Below are 21296 nucleotides of genomic sequence, written 5' to 3' on the forward strand. Positions count from 1 at the left end.
AGTCTAGACTGTCTTACAGCATTTGCTCTTCTGCCAATACCGATAGAAAGCCGATTTCTTTTTTGACGTATAAATCTTCACATATATATCAGCTCTGCATTCCTTAAAAGAAGAAGTGAGTAATCGCCGACTGGTCGATAGGTTTTACCAAAAGGAGTTATTTCTTAAATAAACCTATCAGAAGCCAGGGAAAGTTGTTTCACCTCCCTTTTTAGTGATCGGAGCCGGTTTTCCTATATCGGCCTCGACTTAAATACCTACATAGAGCAATCATTCACCTGCATGCTCTCCCAGGCTGTTGGCGCATTCGCCAGCCAGAGGGAACCTCGGTCAGAGTTCATGATTCCTTTCAGCAAATCATCAGATATCTTTTAGATTCCCAATCGAGCGAGGCGTGCTTGCTACGTAGGAATCGCCCATGTCGTGCTGCTGTCCCCGCCGTGCTGTGAAACATGGTTCATATTTCGGCCCATGTCTTCAATACCCTCTTCCTCCTTAAGAGCTCCTACTTTTATCTATTTTCGCAGGTATAGGAAAGTCCTTTCTCAGGGTGCCTACGAGCAAGACTCACTACGCCTTACAGGAAATACACATGACTCGTTCTGAGAATATATAGGCTATACATAGTAAAAGGCCATCGCGGTTGCGGGCCGCAACCGATCAAGACGAAAGAGGGATCGCACCCCCTGAAAAGTTGACTCGGACTACCGGGTCGCTCGGGATGTTCCATGTTGAATTGTACTCTGGCAAGCACTTGATCTAGACAAGATCTTCAGCAGTTTGCACTGCCTTTTCGTCTCAACTTGCTGATCGAGTTCAATGCGGATTAAATGCGGAGCGATCGGCAATCTCTTACCACGATTATGCTTGGAGATATACCCTTAACGTCCATGCTAACGGTCAGTCCCAAGCTCGCGGGTCTAGCCCCCGTTTTGTTAAGTAATGGATGGATCATCTCGCGATCTACGAATCTCTTATCACTCAAGATCTTAAAAATGTCTAACTAATCTTTTATACATACGAACGTAGTTCTATATAATAAAATAACAATAATAATATATGTAAAGGCTATAAACTACCCCAGGTACTCTCGTACATCGTCGTTAATTGCACGAAATGACGAAATAATATATTTAAAACTTGCCAACCTACCAATTTACCAGATTATCCTGTTTGACAAACCTACAATTAATATACTCAGCTACATATTCTAATATCGTCAAGTGCAAGTTAACCACACATCCCGTATACCACAGCCGTGGGCAAATGCCGAATTTTAGGCCGTCAATTGGTGGAATAAATTACACTCATTTATAATTAATATATGTTATCCTTATTAACTTTGCTTCTGCCAGCGCCTCACACTTATTGTCTTCTTAGCCTCCGGTACCACAACTGGTTAAGAATTGAATCTTATTACAAGAGACTGTACCCTGCCAATTGATCGGCGCGGCGTAGGTGATGGATGCCTTATTAGAGGGCAACAAATTCGTCTTGCAGCATATTCCATAGCTATAGTGTATAGCCACACATGAAGTACGTTAGAGAAATTCATTATATTCTTTAAAGGGGAGGCTGAACTAGAATACGTACACCTGCGTACCTAATTTATAAACTTATCTCGTTCCTACTATGGGTAATCCTGTTTTTAATCTAGACATATAAAGACTAGAGCTCGCTTAAGTGCCTCTTTCAGTCTACTTAAGAATACATAATTTCTATTTTTTTCTAATAATTACTTGGGGCAGCTTATCTAAATATCGCAGGATAACAATACAAGTCATATATCATATATATCAAAGGAAATAATGTAATAAAAAGGAAACTACAGCTATAATGATATGATAAGAATAAATAGATAATTTTGCATTCATCCATCAGTATCGACATCTCTTGTACTACATTTGTTATCGAATAAAGATCTATATTGAGGTTGAGGTAGTCTTATTTGCGTGTTGTAAAGCACAATAGCAGGCTCCGCTCCGCCTATGATAATTTTTTAAAAAGAAATCATGTCTTTTATAATGGCATAACTACCTAAATAACAACAATGTTTCTAATATTTGATTTTATTAAAAAGGGCTACACGCATATATATCTTCTACAATGTCACAATTTGTAGAAAGATACAATTGCGGTGCGGTATTTCCTTTTTCTGGATTGCCCTAATGTGTAACCCCTGACCCCTTTATGGCTCCTCAATCCAATTATATGATCATTTAACAGTAAGCGCCAGCTTCTAGCAGACTTACAAATCAAAACGGAAACCATAACGGCTCTAAGCAGTCCAAAATCACCTTGGAATGAAATATCTAATAGTAACTAAGAACGACGATAACGGATCTTGTCGCTTCAATGAATTCTACAGATAAGAGTCCGCCAAGTCCTAAGACAATAGACCCGACACTGAGCAATAGCCCTGAAAGTGATCGTTAAGGGGGATGTAGGGACGGGAACGATCCTCCCCTAACGGCGAACTTCGCTAGCATAGGCTTGGAGTCTTATGCTGCTACCGCATCGCAAGATCACCTCTGGAGTTGGAATCCCAGCTTCACAGGTACTCTTCGCATTGACCATCACGATAGTTTGATAGGTAACGAGATCGAGACGTCTCATCATTCCCAACCTAACGAGTTTACATCCACAGTTGATCATGGTAGAACTCCGCGCTGCATCACGTCCGCCGCCAATAGACCTCGCACTCGAAGCAGAGCGCGGCTTGTTGAGGAGGATGGAATCGCTACAAGGGGGAATAGCGTTGATGGTGTAAGACTTTTAAGTGTGGTGCCCAAAAGATGTTATGAGAAGGGAACTTTGAGTCAATGGTCTGTATCTAGATAGACACGTAGTTCCACGCTTCCAGTAACCATGTTTACTGTATCATGATGTGAATAGATGATATAGAGGACATGTAAATACGCCGAGACATAAGAGTACCATATTAAAGTTTTCGATCCTCAGATGATGCTTAGATCTATGTTTTCGTCAGAAGTAGATATACCTAGGAGGCACTTACTGTATCCCTCCGACCTAATTGATTCTTCGTAATAGACGAACAATCTCTCAATGAGTTCTCTTATTTCTTTATCTACAGTCCCAAGACGCATGAGAGAATATATCAAAGCTTCTCGACCGAGGATAGCAAACTCTTTCTCGTCTTCCAACTTCAGGCTATAAATAAATGTCGGTGCCGTATTCTGGATCGGCGACATGTCATTTCCGGACATGCTCAAATTTCAAATTGGGTCCCGCACCGGAACTCTCCCAAACATTCGACTCTGGCGCATCTCTTTCCGACAAACCCTCGATAGCCAATTCGTATAGAGTTAGAATGCGACTGATAGCGTCGGTTATGAAGCGAAAGACCAACGGATTGAGATGAATGTTAGAGCTAGCGCAGCCGTTCAGGAGTTCCCAATGCTGGAGCAGGTTGCGGCTGAGAGTGAGTACATCACTAAGTGACATGCTCCAGGGTAAATGCTGTGAGGAAGAACGGGGTTGGGGTCGGAAAGGCGCGCAGCCCAGCAGTTGCAGACCCAACCTCCCGGAGGTACAGCCATTGCGGGGAATTATCAACACATTTAACACGTGCCTCTCGCTTGTGTACTATGGCATCTTAGAGGCTTATAGTGGTATGAGCGAGTTGGATTGTTATGCCGGTTTAAGGATCATAACATAGCTGCTTAATTTACTTATACTAGACTGACCAAGATGACATCCTACCAACAGCGACTCCTTTTCATTGGCTGATAATTCCGAATCTTTCGCTCCTCTATTTTCTACCTACTACACTCCATACATATAGGGCCTTAAACTTGAACATGGCTGCTGGGCTGTTCAGGAGCCCGAGTGGCAATCCAAGCAACGACGGTAATTAGAATCCACATCCCATACCAAAAGATAATGTAGCCCAGATCTCCCATGCCAGTAAAAAAGCCAATGATGCTACCGATATGTATCAAAGAGGAGGCAAAGAGGAAAATATCAAAGTGTAACCGGCCCTATATGCAATAATTAGTATGCGACCAACAAGGCTATAAGTAACGCAACAGTAACTCACCATATTCATTCCGCACACTCGCCTGGTGCCTTCAGCCTCACCGATACACGCAAGACACCATGAGACGAATAGGAACCCAAGAATGGAAAAAATGATACCAATAACCATGCCACTGATAAAGTTATTGTATGCATCGAAAACGATGCTTAGGATAGATAGAGCAGTCCGGATGCCAAGTGTCGTGATCATGGAAATGCGACGCGCCAGCACTCTCATGTCAGATGTATGCAGACTATACGCATGCCAACTGAAACTCCAGCAGTAGCGACTCTTCCATGTTGTCGGCACAGGGCGAGAGGGGAGGTCCTGAGGGAATGTGCCCGAGTTGGTGGCCATTTTCAAACTAACTTATAGATCCGTTAACTATAGTTATGCATAAAAATGCTGTGATAGCTTTAATGTGTAGAGTGAGAGAAGTACGGTTAATTCCGAGAATTGAGGTGGAAAATCTAGACGCGAAGCTCACGATAAAATCTACTCGCTGTTTACTAAAACCAACGTAAATAAAAGAAAACGGAATGGCATGAGATGGATTTTATAAAGTTAGCAGCCTTAGAAGGATTCAGACAAGAGCACGACCTCAAACTATAGCATCTGTATTTATCTAGCCTGTATGGTTTTAGTATACGGCTATGCAAACTAATCTTCAACGAAACGCCGTCTATATACGTTGTAATCCTTGCTATCGTTGTAGCAGTATTCTTGGCGACGATCAGTTGTAAGTAGTGATAACATTTTATTAAGACTCTTCACTTTCGCTTATAAAGGTAAAATCAAATTAGGACTAGTTCTCCCCATTGTCTCATATCCATGCAGCCCTACGGGGGTAGTTATTAATAGAAGCGAGTACAAGGGTTTGTTACAGGGGCTATATTATTAATATCTATGAACTTCAGATTCTCGGGTTTTCAACACAGCATTGAATAAATTAGTCAGTCACTATGTAGTTATTGGCTTGGAGAAGTTATACTACCAATCTGCGTAACAGGTAGTTATAGTTAATATAACTTAACCTCAGTTTAGAAAGTTGCCTTGTTGCTTGATAATATACTTCGACATCTCAGCTACTATATAAGGAATCTTAATAATGGGCAATAATACTATATTTTATAACGTCCCCCATAAGTAGTCCGTTTTTATGTTGATATGTAAAAAATGGAAAATAATAGGTAGGTAGGTAGCTATCTGCCTCTAGGTAGGCAATTGACATGTTAGCTAGATTAACTGTATTATGCGCACATATGAGCCGCATATAATCAAGATGTGCGAAGAGGAAAGGAAAGGGGAAAAAAGGGAAGAAAAAAAGGCTTTAAAAGTGTACGTAAAAAGTAACTGCAAAAATAAAAAAGCTCAGCCCCAGGTTCGAACCCCCTCGGATAGGGGCAGGAGATTCGAACCCAAGACCTACGAAAAACCGGCTTCGTTTGGCATCTGCTGTCAAGTCACATTCGTAAGAACGGTCCAGCATAAGACACCACAGTGGGGTTTTCTCTAACCTCAAGTCGCCCAAGCGAGGGGCGTCGGTTGAAAGGTAGTTTTCAATTAGGATATATATCCTTTATTTCGTAGATAGGTACTTTGGCAGCTGTATCTCGTTGCCTAAGAGATTGATCAGTTGGTGACTGGCAGGTTGGCGGTGCCACATGCCAGGCAACGACTTGGCTCGCGATAACCGCAATGCCATATCATAGCGATTAACCATATCACCCTTAATTTTAAGATATCTTCAACACGTCCTTATCGTATCGGCTTTATACGCATATATTGTTATGAGTAACGAGCCACTGCGTCAATCAATGTGATACTACTTCATATTTGATCGCCTGGATAACTTTTTAGGGAACATGGTTTGCATTAAGGGGCTTTTTCTCTCGGGACGGCCAACGCTTAAATATACCTCGATATCATCTAGCATACAGGTACACAACATGAAGATAAAGAAGTAGGTAGCTTAGTGACTAGCAAGACTTCGTATTGACTTTAGTCTTCAGGATAGGTAGTATAAGTAATCTGGCTAGCTCGAATCGCTCTCATCGTTCTCATTTGGGGTATTATTCTTCAATCGAATCAGCCTCAACGCCATATTAATGCATATTAAGTGTTAGGCAAAGTTGGCTCAACCTCCTAGCTGGGCGGTTGTCCTATACCCCCCGTACTTCCCGTACTAGCTGGTCTCGGAGGCGGTACTGGTATGATTCTAGCAATATCACTCCCTTCTCTATCCATGGCCACGCCGCCAATCATGCTTGCTGATAGGGCTCGCGGCTCGCCTCCTTCTCCTTCTGAATCCTCCCCCTGGCTGCTGGTGCTACCAACGCCAGCAAGGGCCTGTTCAGCGACTTTGCGCTCTACCTCCTTTAATCTTTCTTTCTCGACGGGGTCTACTAAGTCGTCGTCGTCGCTCCAGTATCCCTCTTCGGACTCGGCAACCTCGGGCATGGCCATACGTTTCCAGAAACGGATCTCTTGTCTTCTAGCCTTGTCGTCGACACGCTTCTCCCACCGCTCCTCGTTCTCGTCGTATTTCTTGCGGAACTCGCGCAGCATCTGGTTAGCGCGGCCGGCATGCTCCTGCATCTCCCACATCTGCTCACGTAGGCGCGAATTCTCGGCGCGGGCTTCGGCCAACTGTGCTCGGTAGGAACGGTGCCAGGCAGAAACATCGGCGACGTGTTTTTGCTTGTAGGCGTGGAATTGGGAGAGTATATTTGCGAGAACTCGGGCGTAGCTAGTAAGAAGAGAAAAGTTGGCATCACGGGAAAGTTTAGCGCGGTCGAGGGACTCTGTTAAGATAGACACAAGAGCCTCTAAATTCGGTTCTTGCGCTGTACTAATGATTAACGATTGGGCAACTAAAGACATAGATACCGAGAATAATAGAACGTACCAAATATTTCATCTGCTGCTTCTCCAAGCACCTGGTCGTTTGTTAAACCACGATCCCGCGCCCGATTTCGTACCCGGCCAAGTCCAGAGACAATATCTTCGGTCACTCGTCTGTTCTCAGCCAGCTGACGCGACAGCTCCTCGACCATGCCATATATAATATTAAGTTCTGCCTGATGGCCAGCGGGCGTGGGTCCAATCGACATTACGCCAGGACCGGCGCCAGAGCCGTTACCCTGCATGGTACCGGGGCCGTTGTTTAAGTAAACAGGTTGCTGTTGCGGTAACTGTCGGTTTTGGGAGCCGGGGTTCTGTTGTTGGGAGTTTTCGAGAGGATGTGAAGGTTGAGGAGGGAAGTTCATGATTGGAAAGGGAATGAGATAAAGGCGGAGCTTCTACGCAACCTAAAGATTAAGCTAGCAATACCTTAAGTTAGTGGATAGTGGATAGTGGGTTTAATGTGTGTGTGTGTGTGTATAGGTGGGTGTGTATCCGCTATGTAAATGCAGTAAGTCGTAACTGCCCTGCCGCCATCGTCGTTTACCCACTAAATGAGTCTAGATATGGTTAAGCGTTGCTTCTTATCGATTACTTTAGGTTACCATCTGGTTTAGCGCTGTGTTACTCATGCTACCTGTGTCTGTTACCTACGCGTAACCACATGTACCCAAGGTTTTCAATCTAATTAGCGACATGTACTTCAATTACACGGGTACATGATTAATATCTACAACCTCATATTTTATAACATTTATCTTCTTTTTTTTCTTCATGTTTTCATAAGAGACAAAGCATTATAGTAAACACATACATATAAACAATAATTACTACATTCTTCTATCTATATTAGAATAGTTACATTATAAGAGGTAAGTGTGCGATATTACTTTTCTGGTGATTTAGACGCTTTCGCCATTTTCAACCGGCTCCGTCGCCTTAGGCTGAAGGTCGATTTGATCGAGGGGAGTCAAAAGCACACTGTTTCCGAGTACCATATATCCTGCCCAGAATACGAAAACAACAATAATTCCTAGAAAGCTTGAGAGAACATGAGGGGGGTTAGGGAGCGGACTCTTCACTGCCGCGATAATCTGAGCTGCGAGTCCAAAAACAAATATTACAATTGCTATTATGCTTCCGCCGATTCCAGGTGGGGACTGCCACTTCAATACATCTCGATTCTCCAAGCCCTTCTTACGTATGGCAAGCCGGAGTCGGATGTGGCATACGCAGATGGAAATCCAGGTAAAGTAGTTTGAGCCAGAAGCCAGAGCCAAGAGCCAGTTGAACACTATATCACCGTCTTTGGATATTTTGATGAACGATAAGAGCGAAATTGAGAATACCAATGCCAGTGCCCAGATTGGGTAACCTCGTTTTATCTTGGCGAAGAGGCGTGGCCCCATTCCTCTTGCCGACATGGCTTGAAGAGCTCGCGACGAGGCAAAAACGCTGGCGCTCGCCATCGAAAATATGGCGATGATGATGATGCCGTTGAAGATGCTACCAACTATTGGGAGATTGGCTTGATCCATTGCAGCAACCAAGGGACTGATTCCACCAGATTGAACTTCGCCGTCAAGGGATACCTCAAGTACCATGCCGAGCATCAAGATGGGAATTAGGTATAGCCAAATAATTCGTAGTGGCACAATATTGCAAGCGAGAGGCATAACTTTCTGAGGCCTTTCGCACTCGGCGGCGGTGAGACCAAGCATCTCGGTTCCTCCATATGCCATCCCGGCAGTCATAAAGACATAGAGAAATCCGATAGGGCCATGTCTGAATGCATTTTGCACCCACAAGTTAACCCCGAGCTCCTCGGCGGGTCGGGTATCAGCCGGAATATTTTTGGTGACGATAAGGGCGGCGACAATGGTAAAAGCCGTAAGAACGATCATCTTGCAGACCGCAAAAACGTTCTCTGCCTCGGCATACCATTTTGCTCCAAACGCATTCACGAGGACAAGGCCGCATATAAACCCCGGGAGGACGTAGTATGCTGGCAAGTTCGGTTCCCAATATCGCGTGCAGAGTAGCATGACAACCAGCTCGAAGACGACGATAAAGATAAAATTTATGACGTAGTTCCATCCCATGGCGAAGCCCCAGGCCGGCGAGATGAAGCGTACCGAATATTCATAGAATGAGCCACTGACTGGGAATGCAGCCGAAAGTTCACCCAGAGCGCACATGGTAATCCACACGGCAAATCCGACTACAATAAAAGATATGAGGAGTGACCCGGAGCCTCCTACTGCCAGACTGGAGTAGGTAGCGAGAAGTACACCGGCACCGATAGAGCTGCTGAGGGCCATCAAGACGAACTGACGGGTCGTGATGACCTTCTTAAGGGACGTGTCGGCCGAGCTGGTGAGATCCATGGTGAAAAATAAAGAATAAGGTAAACCGTGTTAGGTAGGTAGGTATGATTGAGTAAGAATATCGTTAGACCTGATTTTGTATAGTAAAATCTGAGCTTTCGTTAGAGGATGATTATACGACGATCTAGATGCTAGTAGCTATGCTACTAAAGTAGAACTTATAAAGTCGCGTGCGTATGAAATGAGGATTACTCTCATTCCAAAAATCCAGGGAGAAACAGGCAGAGGGTAGGCAGGTTTATATAGATTTACAAAACCTATCACCGTGCCTGAGCTCAAAAGCCAAGATAGGAATTGTCAAAGACACATATCCGAGAACGGAGTCCGGGATATAGAAACTCTAGATAATAAGAGTATAAACATGTCAAGCGCGGTTTGACGTGCTGTTATCACTGACGTCTCCTTGTTAAAGTTGTGCTATAAAAAGCTTAGAAGCAGGTACGGAACTCTTAGGTATCTTTGGTAGCTCATACCAACATTAGTTAATGTCTAAGGAAAAACTTAAACATTAAGCTTAGATACTTATCTGAGCTACTATCTAAGTTACGATTGGTTGAGATATAGTGTTTAAGAAACAATGTGAGCGTAAACGAAGGTTCAGTCCGAGATACATAAGAATAGAGGGAATTGTGAAATATATGAGTTGAAAGGTTATCTGTTCAAGCATCAATATCTCAAAAACTATTATGATTATACAATAATAGGAATTACTGCGTGGTTACTTGGACAGAGTTCCGAATATTGTAAAAAACTTGGTTTGATATATTAGGTTGGTATAAGTTGAAGCGGACTGAAAGACTACTTCATAAAAGTTCATCTTATACCAACAAAACATCGCAATTCCCGGTTCTTAGTTTCCCAACTCCAAACTACCTCTCTATACCAAGACGTGGCTTATGTAGAGGTATGCAACGACTCTAATTGACTGCTAATTGGCAATCCGTATCGGAGTAAAGACAACACTTTAAACCCTAGAAGCCGTATTACCACATCCGTATCAACATCATCAACCAAGCTTAACGCCTAATCTTAATACCGTGCTCTTAACGCCACGTAAACTCATAATCTTCCAACGTTAAGTAACCTCGTATACGATAAAAAACTCCCTTAGTCTAAGCCGCTACAGTAGTCCTACGCTGGGTCTGCGCGCCTCTCCGTGCGCCATTTGTACCTGGCCTCGCTAACGTGTATTTGGCAAAGGCGCGCGCGAGAGCCTTCTTGCAGCTGACCTTTTGGCTACCAATGAAACTGTCAACAGTAACAGCAATGGCACGGTCAATGTCCTGGGCAGAACAATACTCTGATAATCTCATTCGGCAAAAAGACTCCGAGATTCGGATGATAGCTTCTAAATGACGGACCTGAAAGTTAAGTTAGTGCTGTTATCTTAGGTACATACATCAATTGGAGTAACTTACAGTAATTGGATATGCTCCGGTAGCTAGCGACTCTCGTCGCATATCCGCAAAGAGTCGCGCAACCTTGTCCTCGTCCATATGTAGAAGCTTCGGTTGGCAGTGCTCTCGTGCATATAGAATATATTTTCGTAGTAGCTCCTGGGGGATTTCGCTTTCTTTCTTTGGTTGCGCTTGGCTCTCTTGCGCCGCCTCGGAGTCGTGCTCAACCTCCATGGAACCATCAGCAGCTTGGGTAGACGGATGGCTCCGGCTGTGGGAGCCAACAATGAATCGAGCCAGACGCTCGTCTTCAGCAGGGTCCACAGTATCTCGTACAACGCAAAGAATGTCAAAACGCGACAAGATAGGTTCAGTCAGTTCAACATTGGATGAGAAAGGGATCGTAGAGTTATAACGGCCACCGATCGGGTTAGCTGCTGCAATGATACCACATCGAGCTTGTAGGGTGGTAACGATACCCGCCTTCGAAATGGAGATGGTTTGCTGTTCCATAGCCTCGTGGATAGATGTTCGATCTTGATCATTCATCTTGTCGAACTCGTCAATGAGACACGTGCCCTTGTCAGCAAGCACCAAAGCACCACCTTCTAATGTCCATTCACTGGTTAAAGGGTCTCGACGGACACTAGCCGTAAGACCAACAGCGGAAGCTCCCTGACCAGTGGCAAAAACAGCTCGGTGCGCGGTTTTTTCTACGTACTTCAGGACCTGAGACTTGGCTGTACCCGGATCACCAAGCAATAGAACATTGATATCTCCTCGCACATGATGCTCACCCCTGGCTATCTTTGCGACGCCGCCGAAAAGAGACAAGGCAATAGCAGTCTTGATATCGGTGTGCCCGTAGATGCTAGGTGCTATCGAGTTGATTATCTTATCGATGACCTGGGGATCCCGAGAAAGTTTGCGGATTTCGTGCTCGTCCTCTTCGGTAAGCCTGAACCCAGCAAGCTGATCGTGCGCTTTGACAACATTGTTTGCCTCGAGAATCGTAGCAAAAACAGGGAACCCATTACGATTATTTAATTGGGCATCATAGTTGTTCCTGTAAACGCCGGTGACCTCAATCTCCTCCCCGGGCTTCGCCTTGTCAATCAGATCCCAGAGCAGGATAACCTCTCTATGTCTGGGTAGACGGCCAGCAGGTACAGTTCCAGGCGATTCTTGGAGTGTCAACTTCTGGTAGTTACGGTAAACAGTCTTTTCCGAATTCAAGGTGAAGGGGCCACGAGACTGGCAGTTCTGACAGAATGAAATTTTGACTTCAACGTTAGACTCCTGCTGGAAGGGGCCTAGTGTCACGCCGCATTTAGTACAGTCGACTTTGACATATTTCAGCTGAGGGAAAACACCAGTTCGTCGAGTAACAACACCGCTCACTCTCACGAGGCAGTTGAGATGCGACTGCCTCAACTGGCGAAGAGTATAGTGAACGGGCAGGTCAAAGATGCGAACGTGAATATCAGAGTGGATGCGCTGATAGTCGGGGTAATGGAGTAGAACGACTTCCATGGCTACGTCGTCGAAGAGCTTAAGCATTTCGGTAGGAGCGTTGGCAAGAAAGTATGCAAGGATAGCCTTGGATGAGGATAGATGGTCGTATGACACCTCGAGCGACTCGGCGTTGATTTCGCCAAGGGTTCGAATACGATTGCCATAGACTGAGGAACCGCTCTCGTCGGTATATTCTGTTAAGAAGGCCTTGAATTCTCGCTTGATGGTGCGTTGCACTGACGGCTGAGACACCCATTCGGTCAAACTGGCGGCTTTGACATCTTGCAGGGCCTCAAGGGAGAGTTCTTCGTCCATGATATCTTGATCCATTTCATCGTCTGGGTCTTCGTCGTAATGATGACGGCGACGACGGGGTTGGGCAGTTAGATCAATATCTCCATCCTCATCCTCGTCCTGCAGAAAAGCTTGAGGCATTTTCCGTCTACGAGCTACTTCTCGATCTCGGCGGTTTAGCTGAGCTTCTAATCTTCTCCTCTCGCCGAGGTTTATCTCGTCAAATTCGCCTTCATCATCAATATCGATTCCTTCATAGACATCGTTGTCATCTTTCTCTCTGTAATCTCGTTCAAAACCTTCACGGAAGAGGTCTACATCGTCTTCGGCCATCTCGTCAAGGTCGTCTAAATCATCTTGGACCTCAGCCTCCTCCTCAATATCGTCATCGTCGTCACCACCATGGGCAATGTTGAAGGCTGGTGGAGAAGAGGGCATAGGACTAGAAGCAGCAACGGAAGAGGAAGCATCACCGCCCGTGCGGGAACGTTTGCGGTTCGCACGAGGGGCGATACCGCGGTTTGCGGAGTCCATATTCATTCGTAGAGGAGAACTAGAAATAAGTTAGGAAATTTTACTGCTATAAGTTTTATTTGCTAGTTAATATAGAATGAACTCACCTCATTATGTATCTATTTTACTCTCTATCGGAGAGCACTTTGAGTAAATAGTTGTTAATATGGAGAGAAACCAGGATTCAAACAAGAGGGACAGTGAAAGTGAGAGTGGAACCAAAGAAGGAAAATGAAGAGAAAGGGGACTAAAGTGGATTGTGGGGTGGGCGCGACGAAACAAATTGGAAGTCGCGTTCATACGCGTTGAGCTCGCGTAAAGTGGTACTAATTACACACCCTTTAGATTTTAAACGCACACCATAAGGATACATAGTACATACCTAGGTACTTAGGACTAAGAGTTCTTTATTCCCTGTAGGCATGCACACCGTGCAGTTCCACATAAGGTATACTTGATTGTATAGTGCGAATTAGTATCGCTTTAGAGAAGCACTCACTGTGACATCATATTTGCGACGCGCTCTTATCATAAACTAAAGCGCCTTACTTCACAGCTGAGACAACTATTTATTATTGTGAACAATAACTTTACAAACACCGTTTTATTATTTAAGCTCTTCTTCTCTTCATTTCTACATTTTCGCAAATCATTCTTGTCATTTTATTTTTTTATCATTTTCTAATGGATTTATCATCAACTCCGACTACCTCCCAGGAGGCACCCGAAACCAATGGTAGCTCTTCGCGCCCGCGCACCCAGAGCATATCGCAACAGTCTGACGATTCTCAAACTGCCGCCGACTTTATTAGAGATCAACTGCAGCTGGAAGCCGATGCTCGCGAAGCTCTTCCCTATGTAAGTTGACTGGTATTAACTAGACGAACCATTCAACAATTTACTAATGAATTAACTGTGATTTCTAGAGCATCGAAAACTGCACCAAGCCACTTGGACCATTACGACAGGATGTATTCGCCTGTCTAACTTGCACTCCACCTCCTGCGAATCCATCCGATCCCTATAATCCTGCCGGCGTGTGTTATTCATGTTCTGTCCAATGTCATGGTGAACATGAATTAGTTGAGATCTTCCAGAAGCGCAATTTCACTTGCGACTGTGGTACCACGCGATTCGCACCCGAACAGCAATGCACCCTTCGAATCAATCCCGAGACCAACACAAAAGGAGGTGTTCATTCCGAACAGCCGGATCCCAACAATAAATACAATCACAACTTCCGTAATCGCTTTTGCTCTTGTTCTGTATATTACGACCCTAACAAACAGGTGGGTTCCATGTATCAGTGCCTAGGTCTCGGTACGCATGAGACTGGTGGTTGCGGCGAAGATTGGTATCATCCTGGCTGTCTCGTTGGCCTTGGACCCAATTGGTACGAGAAGCAGAAAGCACACGTTCTCAAATTCAACGCCAATGGCGCCAATAGTAATGGTAATAACACACTCCCTACTATTTCCGAAGATGCGACTCAAGAGAATGGCACGGAACAGCAAGCCAATGACAACCAGGAAGCGCAAGAGGAGGAGGATGAAGACCCCGCTCTGCCGGACGGCTTCCCTACCGAAGATGCGTTCGACAATATCATATGCTATAAATGCGTTGAAGCTTATCCTTGGATTAAGAGATATGCTGGAACCCCCGGATTCTTACCAGCAGTGTTTCTTCAAAAGGATAGCGAGACATCCTCTAAGAAACGTAAGCTAGAAGATAGTGATGGTTTAGAAGAGGATAACAACTGTAGCAAGCGCGTTAAGAATGAGTCTGAAGAGGCGCAGGATATCATATCCGTAGTCAAATCAGATGAGAATTCCTCACAAGTCAAGGATGAGGATGAGAAGAAAGACGAGGATCAGAAGGAAAACGAAGTTCCACCTGCTACAGAATGCAAGTTAGCATCTCTGCCTTCTGCACCAAGTGGCCAGTTTTCGTTATTTACTACTTCGAATTTCCGCGATCAGTTTTGCAAATGCGCCTCGTGCTTCCCAGATCTCAAAGTTCACCCGCAACTTCTAGAAGAGGAAGAAGCCTACGAGCCGCCTCTTTCGGACGGAGCATCTGAGCAAGGTTCGACTCACGGCAGCGGCTCACTATACGACCGCGGCGAGTCTGCTCTTAAAAACGTGGATCGCGTCCGGGCGATCGAAGGCGTCATGGCATACAACCATTTGAAGGAGCGTCTCAAGCCCTTCTTCCAGCAGTTCGCCGAGAGTGGCAAAGCAATTGGTGCCGAAGATATCAAGGAGTATTTTGCTAAGCTTAGAGGCGACGAGGAGGCCATCAAGGAGGCGGGCGAGGCTGCGAAAGAGGATCATAGGCAGGAACAGAGTGGTTACTGAAGGAAATTGATGAATAAGGGGGCTTTACGAAAAGGGAATTGAAAAAAATGAATCAGGTACATGGCGTTCTTATTGGCACAGATTCATTAGGATTGGCAGGAAACTAATACCACAGGTCTATATTTGGCCATAGTTAAATTCATATTACATGATTCCCGAGATATCTTCATCGTCTGGGTTCGATCCAATGTCAGCAGACATGGAATAATCTAATAAACCCATATAATTTTACCCGAGTGTAAGTCTATGTACTCCACCCTTTCATATTATATTATTTTTAGGGTCCTTATGAAGTGTATTTTATATACATTCCTATATAACTACTCGCAGCCCACATTGCGTCTCCCGGCATATACTACCCAAGTACAAACATCGATCTTATAAACCCCATACTCTCGCAACAGTAGCTCTTGAGACATCTGAAGCTGCTTCAGAGGAAAAGTGCAATGCGAACCGCGTCAGGGTAAGCGCCTGACTACCAAGATACACCGGTACCTTTAGCCGCTGTGCCTCCTCAACAGCCTCTTGAAGCTGCTGCGCATGCTCCTTTAGTCCTTGGCTATCCCCAACCGATACCTGTTCTCCTCGAGAAAGCTTGATGATGTCCGGTCCAACCGTCTGTAATATCGCGCTTCCTCCGGCTGCGTTTATGCAGAGCTCGAAGACTTGGTCTAGATCTAGATTACATCTCTTTGCGAAGGCAATGGTCTCCGCTGCAGAGCAAAGATAAATTCCTCTGAATAGCGCCTTGACGAGGGCTAACTTCGACTCGTCGTTTTCGGCTAGCCCCTTTACCAGTCCAATCTTCCCCTTGCCTTCTGTGTATAGTCTGATTATACTGCTGTCATCGTCTGGGCCGTATCCGCGGCCAAGGCCAGAGAAATAGACTTGTTCTGCTGTGCTTGTCATAGGGGTAGGAAATGCAGCCCGTCTCGCCTCTGAAGTAATAATACCCGTATCCTTCAGGATGATGGTCAGAGCGCTAGCAACGGGCTTGAACTCGGGATCGAGCATCCTCGGCAGTCTGTTCTCAAACATCCACGCCCAGGCATCCGACTTGATTATCTCCTGGCTCGTGGAGTGGAGATCCAGACCGAGGTGACTCGCAAACCCCAATCCTTCACTTGCGGCAAGGATTTGATTAGCCGCAAGGACCTGGTGGCACATCTTCATATTACTTCCGGCGCCGACTCCGCCCTGGACGATGTAGAGCTTCTTCGGGTCGGACATCTCCTGTAACAGAAAGCGGCCAGTATCGATTGCCTCATCTGAGCCTCCAGCCATAATTGAAAGAGTACCGTCAGCTGCCCTTGCAGCACCTCCCGAGACGGGAGCGTCGATTAGACGAATATCACCCCGTCCTAATTCGACAAGTTGCTTCTCTAGAGCCTGGACGTATGCGCACGGCACCGTCGAACAGAGTAGCAGAGCGGCTCCTTTAGGAAACGAGGCGAGTGCCGCATCGTCACCTTCAATGAGTACGGCCTGAGCCTGCTGCGCCGTCGCTACCATGCACACGCAGTAGTCCTTGCCCTTAACAGCCTCCGCCGGCGTCGTAGCGGTACTGCCTCCAGCAGCCTGGAACCTATCTAACGTCGGCTGCCAGACGTCAAACCCTGTCACCTTATACCCCTGCTTGACCAAGTTGGTCGCCATGCCAAAGCCCATGGCCCCCAGGCCGATGAATGAGATCTCTAGTTTTGCGTTCGCCATGTCTACAACTCAAACACTACTTAAAAAATATTCGCTTGTAATATTATCTATCCTCTTGTGGTAGACACCGTATAATGAACGAGTATACAAGTAACATACGTAGATGAAAGACAAAGCAACAAAAAACAAAAAGCTTAGCCTGCCGTCTTCCACCCAGCCGGTAATCTGAAGACGACTAGTCAAGTCGGACTAAGTACCATCCATATAGGACCTAGTAACGGCTGAAGTGTATAAGGTGCCTCTCCCCCCATCTTTACCGGGGATGGAGGCGGGTATGGAGGCGGGGAGCGTCACTTCAGCCTTTACTATTATTATTTGACCCTAGCCCCCTTTCTCCGCCTGCCTCATCCACTCGTCTATTAGCCCACTAACCTAGTAGAAATAGGATAGACATATATGGAGTATACATACATTCAACTACACACACCATATAGTTACACCGAGATCGCTCGGTTGATAACTATACCGGCGAATAGTCCTTATCCTCTGGGCCGCCTCCCTCGGTAAAATGGCAAAGTTGGTAAGTTGCAGGTTTTTTATCACCACTAAGAGTAAGTCAAAGGGTAAGCGACCCCACGTCTGTTTCTCCACTAATTACGGCAGCACGCCTTTTGTTTCATTCTTGGAGATGGAGAGATGCCGGTGTGCGGTGGCTCGTGACGGTATAATTCCGTGTGTGGCCATAGATTACTTGGGTAGAGACTAAGACTAATAAGATAACAATAATATACAAACCTATTTGTTCGCTCTATTGTATACTATAGTATGGGCACTTATATGGTTCATATACTAACCAATTCAACTCCGCGTTTGTGTCCCTACTAGAAACTAAATAGTACCTTGAAAGAAAGCAAATCACTTACACTTACACTTACACATCCACCAAGATCACAATCAAAATGGTCCGCCCAGAACTCTCCAAAAACCGCTCCTTAACAATCCTCAACAAAGCCCGCGATGGCGGGTACGCCGTGCCAGGCATGTGCTGCTATAATATCGAATCAATAATCGCCACCGTCCGCGCCGCCGAAGCAGCCCAATCCCCAGCTATGGTCCTTCTTTTCCCCTGGGCTATCGAATATGCCGGCGCATCTCTCGTACGTGCTGCCGCCGACGCTGCGCATAACGCCAAAGTGCCCGTCAGCCTACATTTAGACCACGCGCAGACACCGGAGCTGGTACGTCGGGCCGCAGATATTGAAGATGGCTTCGATAGCATTATGTGTGACATGAGCCATTACGAGAAAGATGAGAACCTAGAGCTGACTAGGGAATTATCTGTGTACTGCCACGAACGCGGGATTACCACCGAAGCCGAGCCCGGCCGGATCGAAGGTGGAGAAGACGGCGTAGCGGAAACAGCCGATCTAGAAGCCATTCTAACAACTCCTGAACAGGCAGAAGAGTTTGTGGCTACAGGTATCGAGATGCTGGCGCCGGCTTTCGGAAACGTGCACGGGGAATACGGGCCACGGGGGATTCAGCTAGAGTACGAGCGATTAGAATCGATCAATAAGGCAGTAGGCGACCGTGTGCGATTAGTCCTACACGGCGCAGATCCTTTTACCGAGGATATCTTTAAGCGATGTATCAAGGCGGGCGTGTCCAAAGTCAACATTAATAAAGGCATGAACAAACACTACGCCGCCGTGCAGGAGGAAATGCAGGGGAAGCCCCTCACCAGCGTTATAGAGGCGGGTACCGACAGGATGCAGGCTGCTATCGAGCAGTATATGCATTGGCTCGGTAGCGCCGGTAAGGCGTAACGAGACACGAAGAAGCGTAAGGGAGAGAATTTAGTTAAAGAGGTATTAAACAAACAAATATTATAACTATCGGGTTTCTATAGACAGGGATATATCTGGATATATCTTATAAATGCTTAGGCGAGTGTCTTGTCTTATCATCCGCAGTAAGCAAGAAGGTCAGAATAGGAATCTGACTACCAAATATCATAACACCTCATTCCATGCTTTAATATTTTTAAAAATTTATAAAATTATTATACCTCAAATATAATCAAAATACCCAAAAAATAAAAGGTAACCGTTAGCTTATGTAGGTACATGACATGCCAACGACAACATATACACTTTAAATAGGTACTCAGGTATAGGTATACCACGGCTAGTATACTCTTATATACCTGACTGTAAACCCTTAATAGCAACCATGGCACCCCAAGCACCAGGGTCTGGGGGCAGCTCCTTGCTGCTATCCGCGCCGACATAAGTCGCTCTGCCGAGTTTCGGAGCCAATGTCCTGGTCAGCTCAGCACCTTTAATCGCACCCTCGACACCACCCGCGAGATCTCCCGAACGTAGTCCTTCTGCGAATGGGAGAAGAGTGTCCATGACCGTCCTGTCGCCGACCTTAGCTGGTGTGTACCGACCTAGATTATCTAAAGCTATCTGGACGGCCTTAGCCCATAGTTTTGAAAGCCCTTCGGTCTTAGCTAGGGCAACGTTCTCTTGGAGAGTCGTTCTTAACGAGACGAAGAAGATACCTAGGATACCTCCTAGAGTACCCCCCATCTTGCCCTCAACAATTTCTTCGAGTTCCTGGAGCACCGCGATCACGGACCCCTCGGCTGCGAGCTTCTTGTCGAGCGCGGCGATGAGATGACTTGCACCCGTCTTTAGCGTCTCACCGCAGTCGCCATCGCCCATGATCGTGTCCCACTTAGTTAGATCGGGCTCTGCGACTATTAACTCGTTGCAAGCGCTACGAAGCATCCTATCCAGCAGAGAAGGATCAATTTTCAAGTCCTTTCCCTCCTCAATCACCTTGTGAGGCTCGGGAGGTGGCTGCACGAACTGCTCTTTTCTGCTACGCCGTATCGCTTGAGAACCGGTCATGGATTCCCAGTATGTATTTGTCTTAGCGTCGAAAAAGGATTTGATTTCCTCAACTGAGTATGAGCAGTTCTCGGCGGCGGCCGTCGCGTTGACAATGGAAATCGAGAATGCCGGAGCGTTTAGGGACGTCTCGAGGAAGCCATTGCTTATCCTCACCGGCACAATGTTCCAATCATTCGCCAACTGTTCAAGCAAATCGTCTAGTAATGCTCCCATCTCGAGATACGACATGCCTCCGAAGTTGCTAATGAGAAGAATGACCTCGTCCCCTGGCTTGAACTTTACGTAACCCCGCTCGGAGTCTGTCTCATCTAAGCAGTACTTTAATAGCACCTTAACGAGTTCCTCCGCTGACGGCGCAGGTGATAGCTTCCGATAACCGGGTTCATTGTGAGGCCCAGTACCGATTTCCACTTGGTCATCTCCCAGCATCGCGAACTCTGCTCTTCCAGGAACGTGGCAGTGATCGAGTGTGGCTGCGATGGAAACAATCTGCTGCGAGAACGCAACGCCTAGATCGTATACCTGATCGAGAGAGCCGCCGGCACCAGCAGCACCGCCTAGGACTTTGAGAACACCTAACTGTCCGGCTAGACCTCGTCGGCCGACCAAGCTGCCTTTCCTTCCGACGGACACGTCATCTCCGCAGATGATCATTCTACACTTGTGGCCTTTGGCAATGGCTTTCTCGTTTGCCAACCCAAAGTGTAGGCAGTCGCCGGTATAATTGGTAATAACTAAGATAGTCCCTTTTTCTGATGGTACTCTGTCGATAGCGGAAAGAATCTGCTTCGTACTGGGAGAAGCAAATATGTCGCCGGCCACAGAAGCGGCGAGCAAGTTTTGGCCAACATAACCGGACCAGGCAGGTTCGTGACCGGAACCACCACCGCTGACTATGGATACATTAGACTTATTGTATGCCGTGTCGAATACCACTCGGTTAGGCTCATCTAGGCTGAGTAACGGGTTGTATGAGATGAGACCTCTGATAGACTTGGTGACAAGCCCATCCGAGGACTGATATAAGTGACGTTTTGACATTTCCACGGCGTTGATGGACGGGTATAAGACGGGAATTAGGAGAGACTGGAGTAAGATTTCAGGATAATGTCTAACCGTAAAAACTCGGCGAGCGAGCAGCTCTTTCTATCACGTCGAACAAAGGCCGCAGAGGCTCGAGCTCAGAAAAGGGGTTTCCGAACAAACCTGGTTCTATTACGCGAAAGATCAGGATTATGGGGATTGAGGATTATGGAACGTATAGGAACGTATGGGAACACATGGGGAACGCAAAGGGTTGCCGTAAGAGGCAACAC

The 21296-nt window shown here is 46.1% G+C and overlaps 8 protein-coding genes across 8 annotated transcripts; 2 read left to right on the plus strand and 6 right to left on the minus strand.

Moving 5' to 3' along the window:
* Positions 1-3809: 3809 nt before the first annotated feature.
* Positions 3810-4396, minus strand: GL218_01110 (uncharacterized protein; the record flags this gene model as incomplete). The annotated part of the gene is made up of 2 exons (XM_033577558.1): positions 3810-4001; positions 4061-4396. The coding sequence occupies 2 exons, from the start codon at positions 4394-4396 to the stop codon at positions 3810-3812; spliced, it is 528 nt and encodes a 175-aa protein (XP_033438592.1).
* Positions 4397-6184: 1788 nt separating this feature from the next.
* GL218_01111 (uncharacterized protein) lies at positions 6185-7308 on the minus strand (the record flags this gene model as incomplete). Its single annotated transcript, XM_033577559.1, has 2 exons — positions 6185-6885; positions 6948-7308. 2 exons carry the CDS (start codon positions 7306-7308, stop codon positions 6185-6187), a joined length of 1062 nt encoding a protein of 353 aa, XP_033438591.1.
* Positions 7309-7845: 537 nt separating this feature from the next.
* On the minus strand, positions 7846-9330 carry GL218_01112 (putative amino-acid permease P7G5.06; the record flags this gene model as incomplete). The annotated part of the gene is made up of 1 exon (XM_033577560.1): positions 7846-9330. The coding sequence occupies one exon, from the start codon at positions 9328-9330 to the stop codon at positions 7846-7848; it is 1485 nt and encodes a 494-aa protein (XP_033438594.1).
* Positions 9331-10442: 1112 nt separating this feature from the next.
* Positions 10443-13161, minus strand: GL218_01113 (DNA replication licensing factor mcm2; the record flags this gene model as incomplete). The annotated part of the gene is made up of 3 exons (XM_033577561.1): positions 10443-10691; positions 10749-13089; positions 13157-13161. The coding sequence occupies 3 exons, from the start codon at positions 13159-13161 to the stop codon at positions 10443-10445; spliced, it is 2595 nt and encodes an 864-aa protein (XP_033438593.1).
* Positions 13162-13733: 572 nt separating this feature from the next.
* On the plus strand, positions 13734-15406 carry GL218_01114 (Protein mlo2; the record flags this gene model as incomplete). Its single annotated transcript, XM_033577562.1, has 2 exons — positions 13734-13907; positions 13976-15406. 2 exons carry the CDS (start codon positions 13734-13736, stop codon positions 15404-15406), a joined length of 1605 nt encoding a protein of 534 aa, XP_033439346.1.
* Positions 15407-15784: 378 nt separating this feature from the next.
* Positions 15785-17119, minus strand: GL218_01115 (uncharacterized protein; the record flags this gene model as incomplete). The annotated part of the gene is made up of 1 exon (XM_033577563.1): positions 15785-17119. The coding sequence occupies one exon, from the start codon at positions 17117-17119 to the stop codon at positions 15785-15787; it is 1335 nt and encodes a 444-aa protein (XP_033439345.1).
* An 899-nt stretch (positions 17120-18018) lies between these two features.
* On the plus strand, positions 18019-18885 carry GL218_01116 (putative fructose-bisphosphate aldolase; the record flags this gene model as incomplete). Its single annotated transcript, XM_033577564.1, has 1 exon — positions 18019-18885. One exon carries the CDS (start codon positions 18019-18021, stop codon positions 18883-18885), a length of 867 nt encoding a protein of 288 aa, XP_033438596.1.
* A 372-nt stretch (positions 18886-19257) lies between these two features.
* GL218_01117 (Dihydroxyacetone kinase) lies at positions 19258-21021 on the minus strand (the record flags this gene model as incomplete). The annotated part of the gene is made up of 1 exon (XM_033577565.1): positions 19258-21021. The coding sequence occupies one exon, from the start codon at positions 21019-21021 to the stop codon at positions 19258-19260; it is 1764 nt and encodes a 587-aa protein (XP_033438595.1).
* Positions 21022-21296: the final 275 nt, after the last annotated feature.

Source organism: Daldinia childiae (genome assembly GCF_008694065.1).
Source record: "Daldinia childiae strain JS-1345 chromosome Unknown Scaffold2, whole genome shotgun sequence".
In the NCBI taxonomy this organism is placed as follows: domain Eukaryota; kingdom Fungi; phylum Ascomycota; class Sordariomycetes; order Xylariales; family Hypoxylaceae; genus Daldinia; species Daldinia childiae.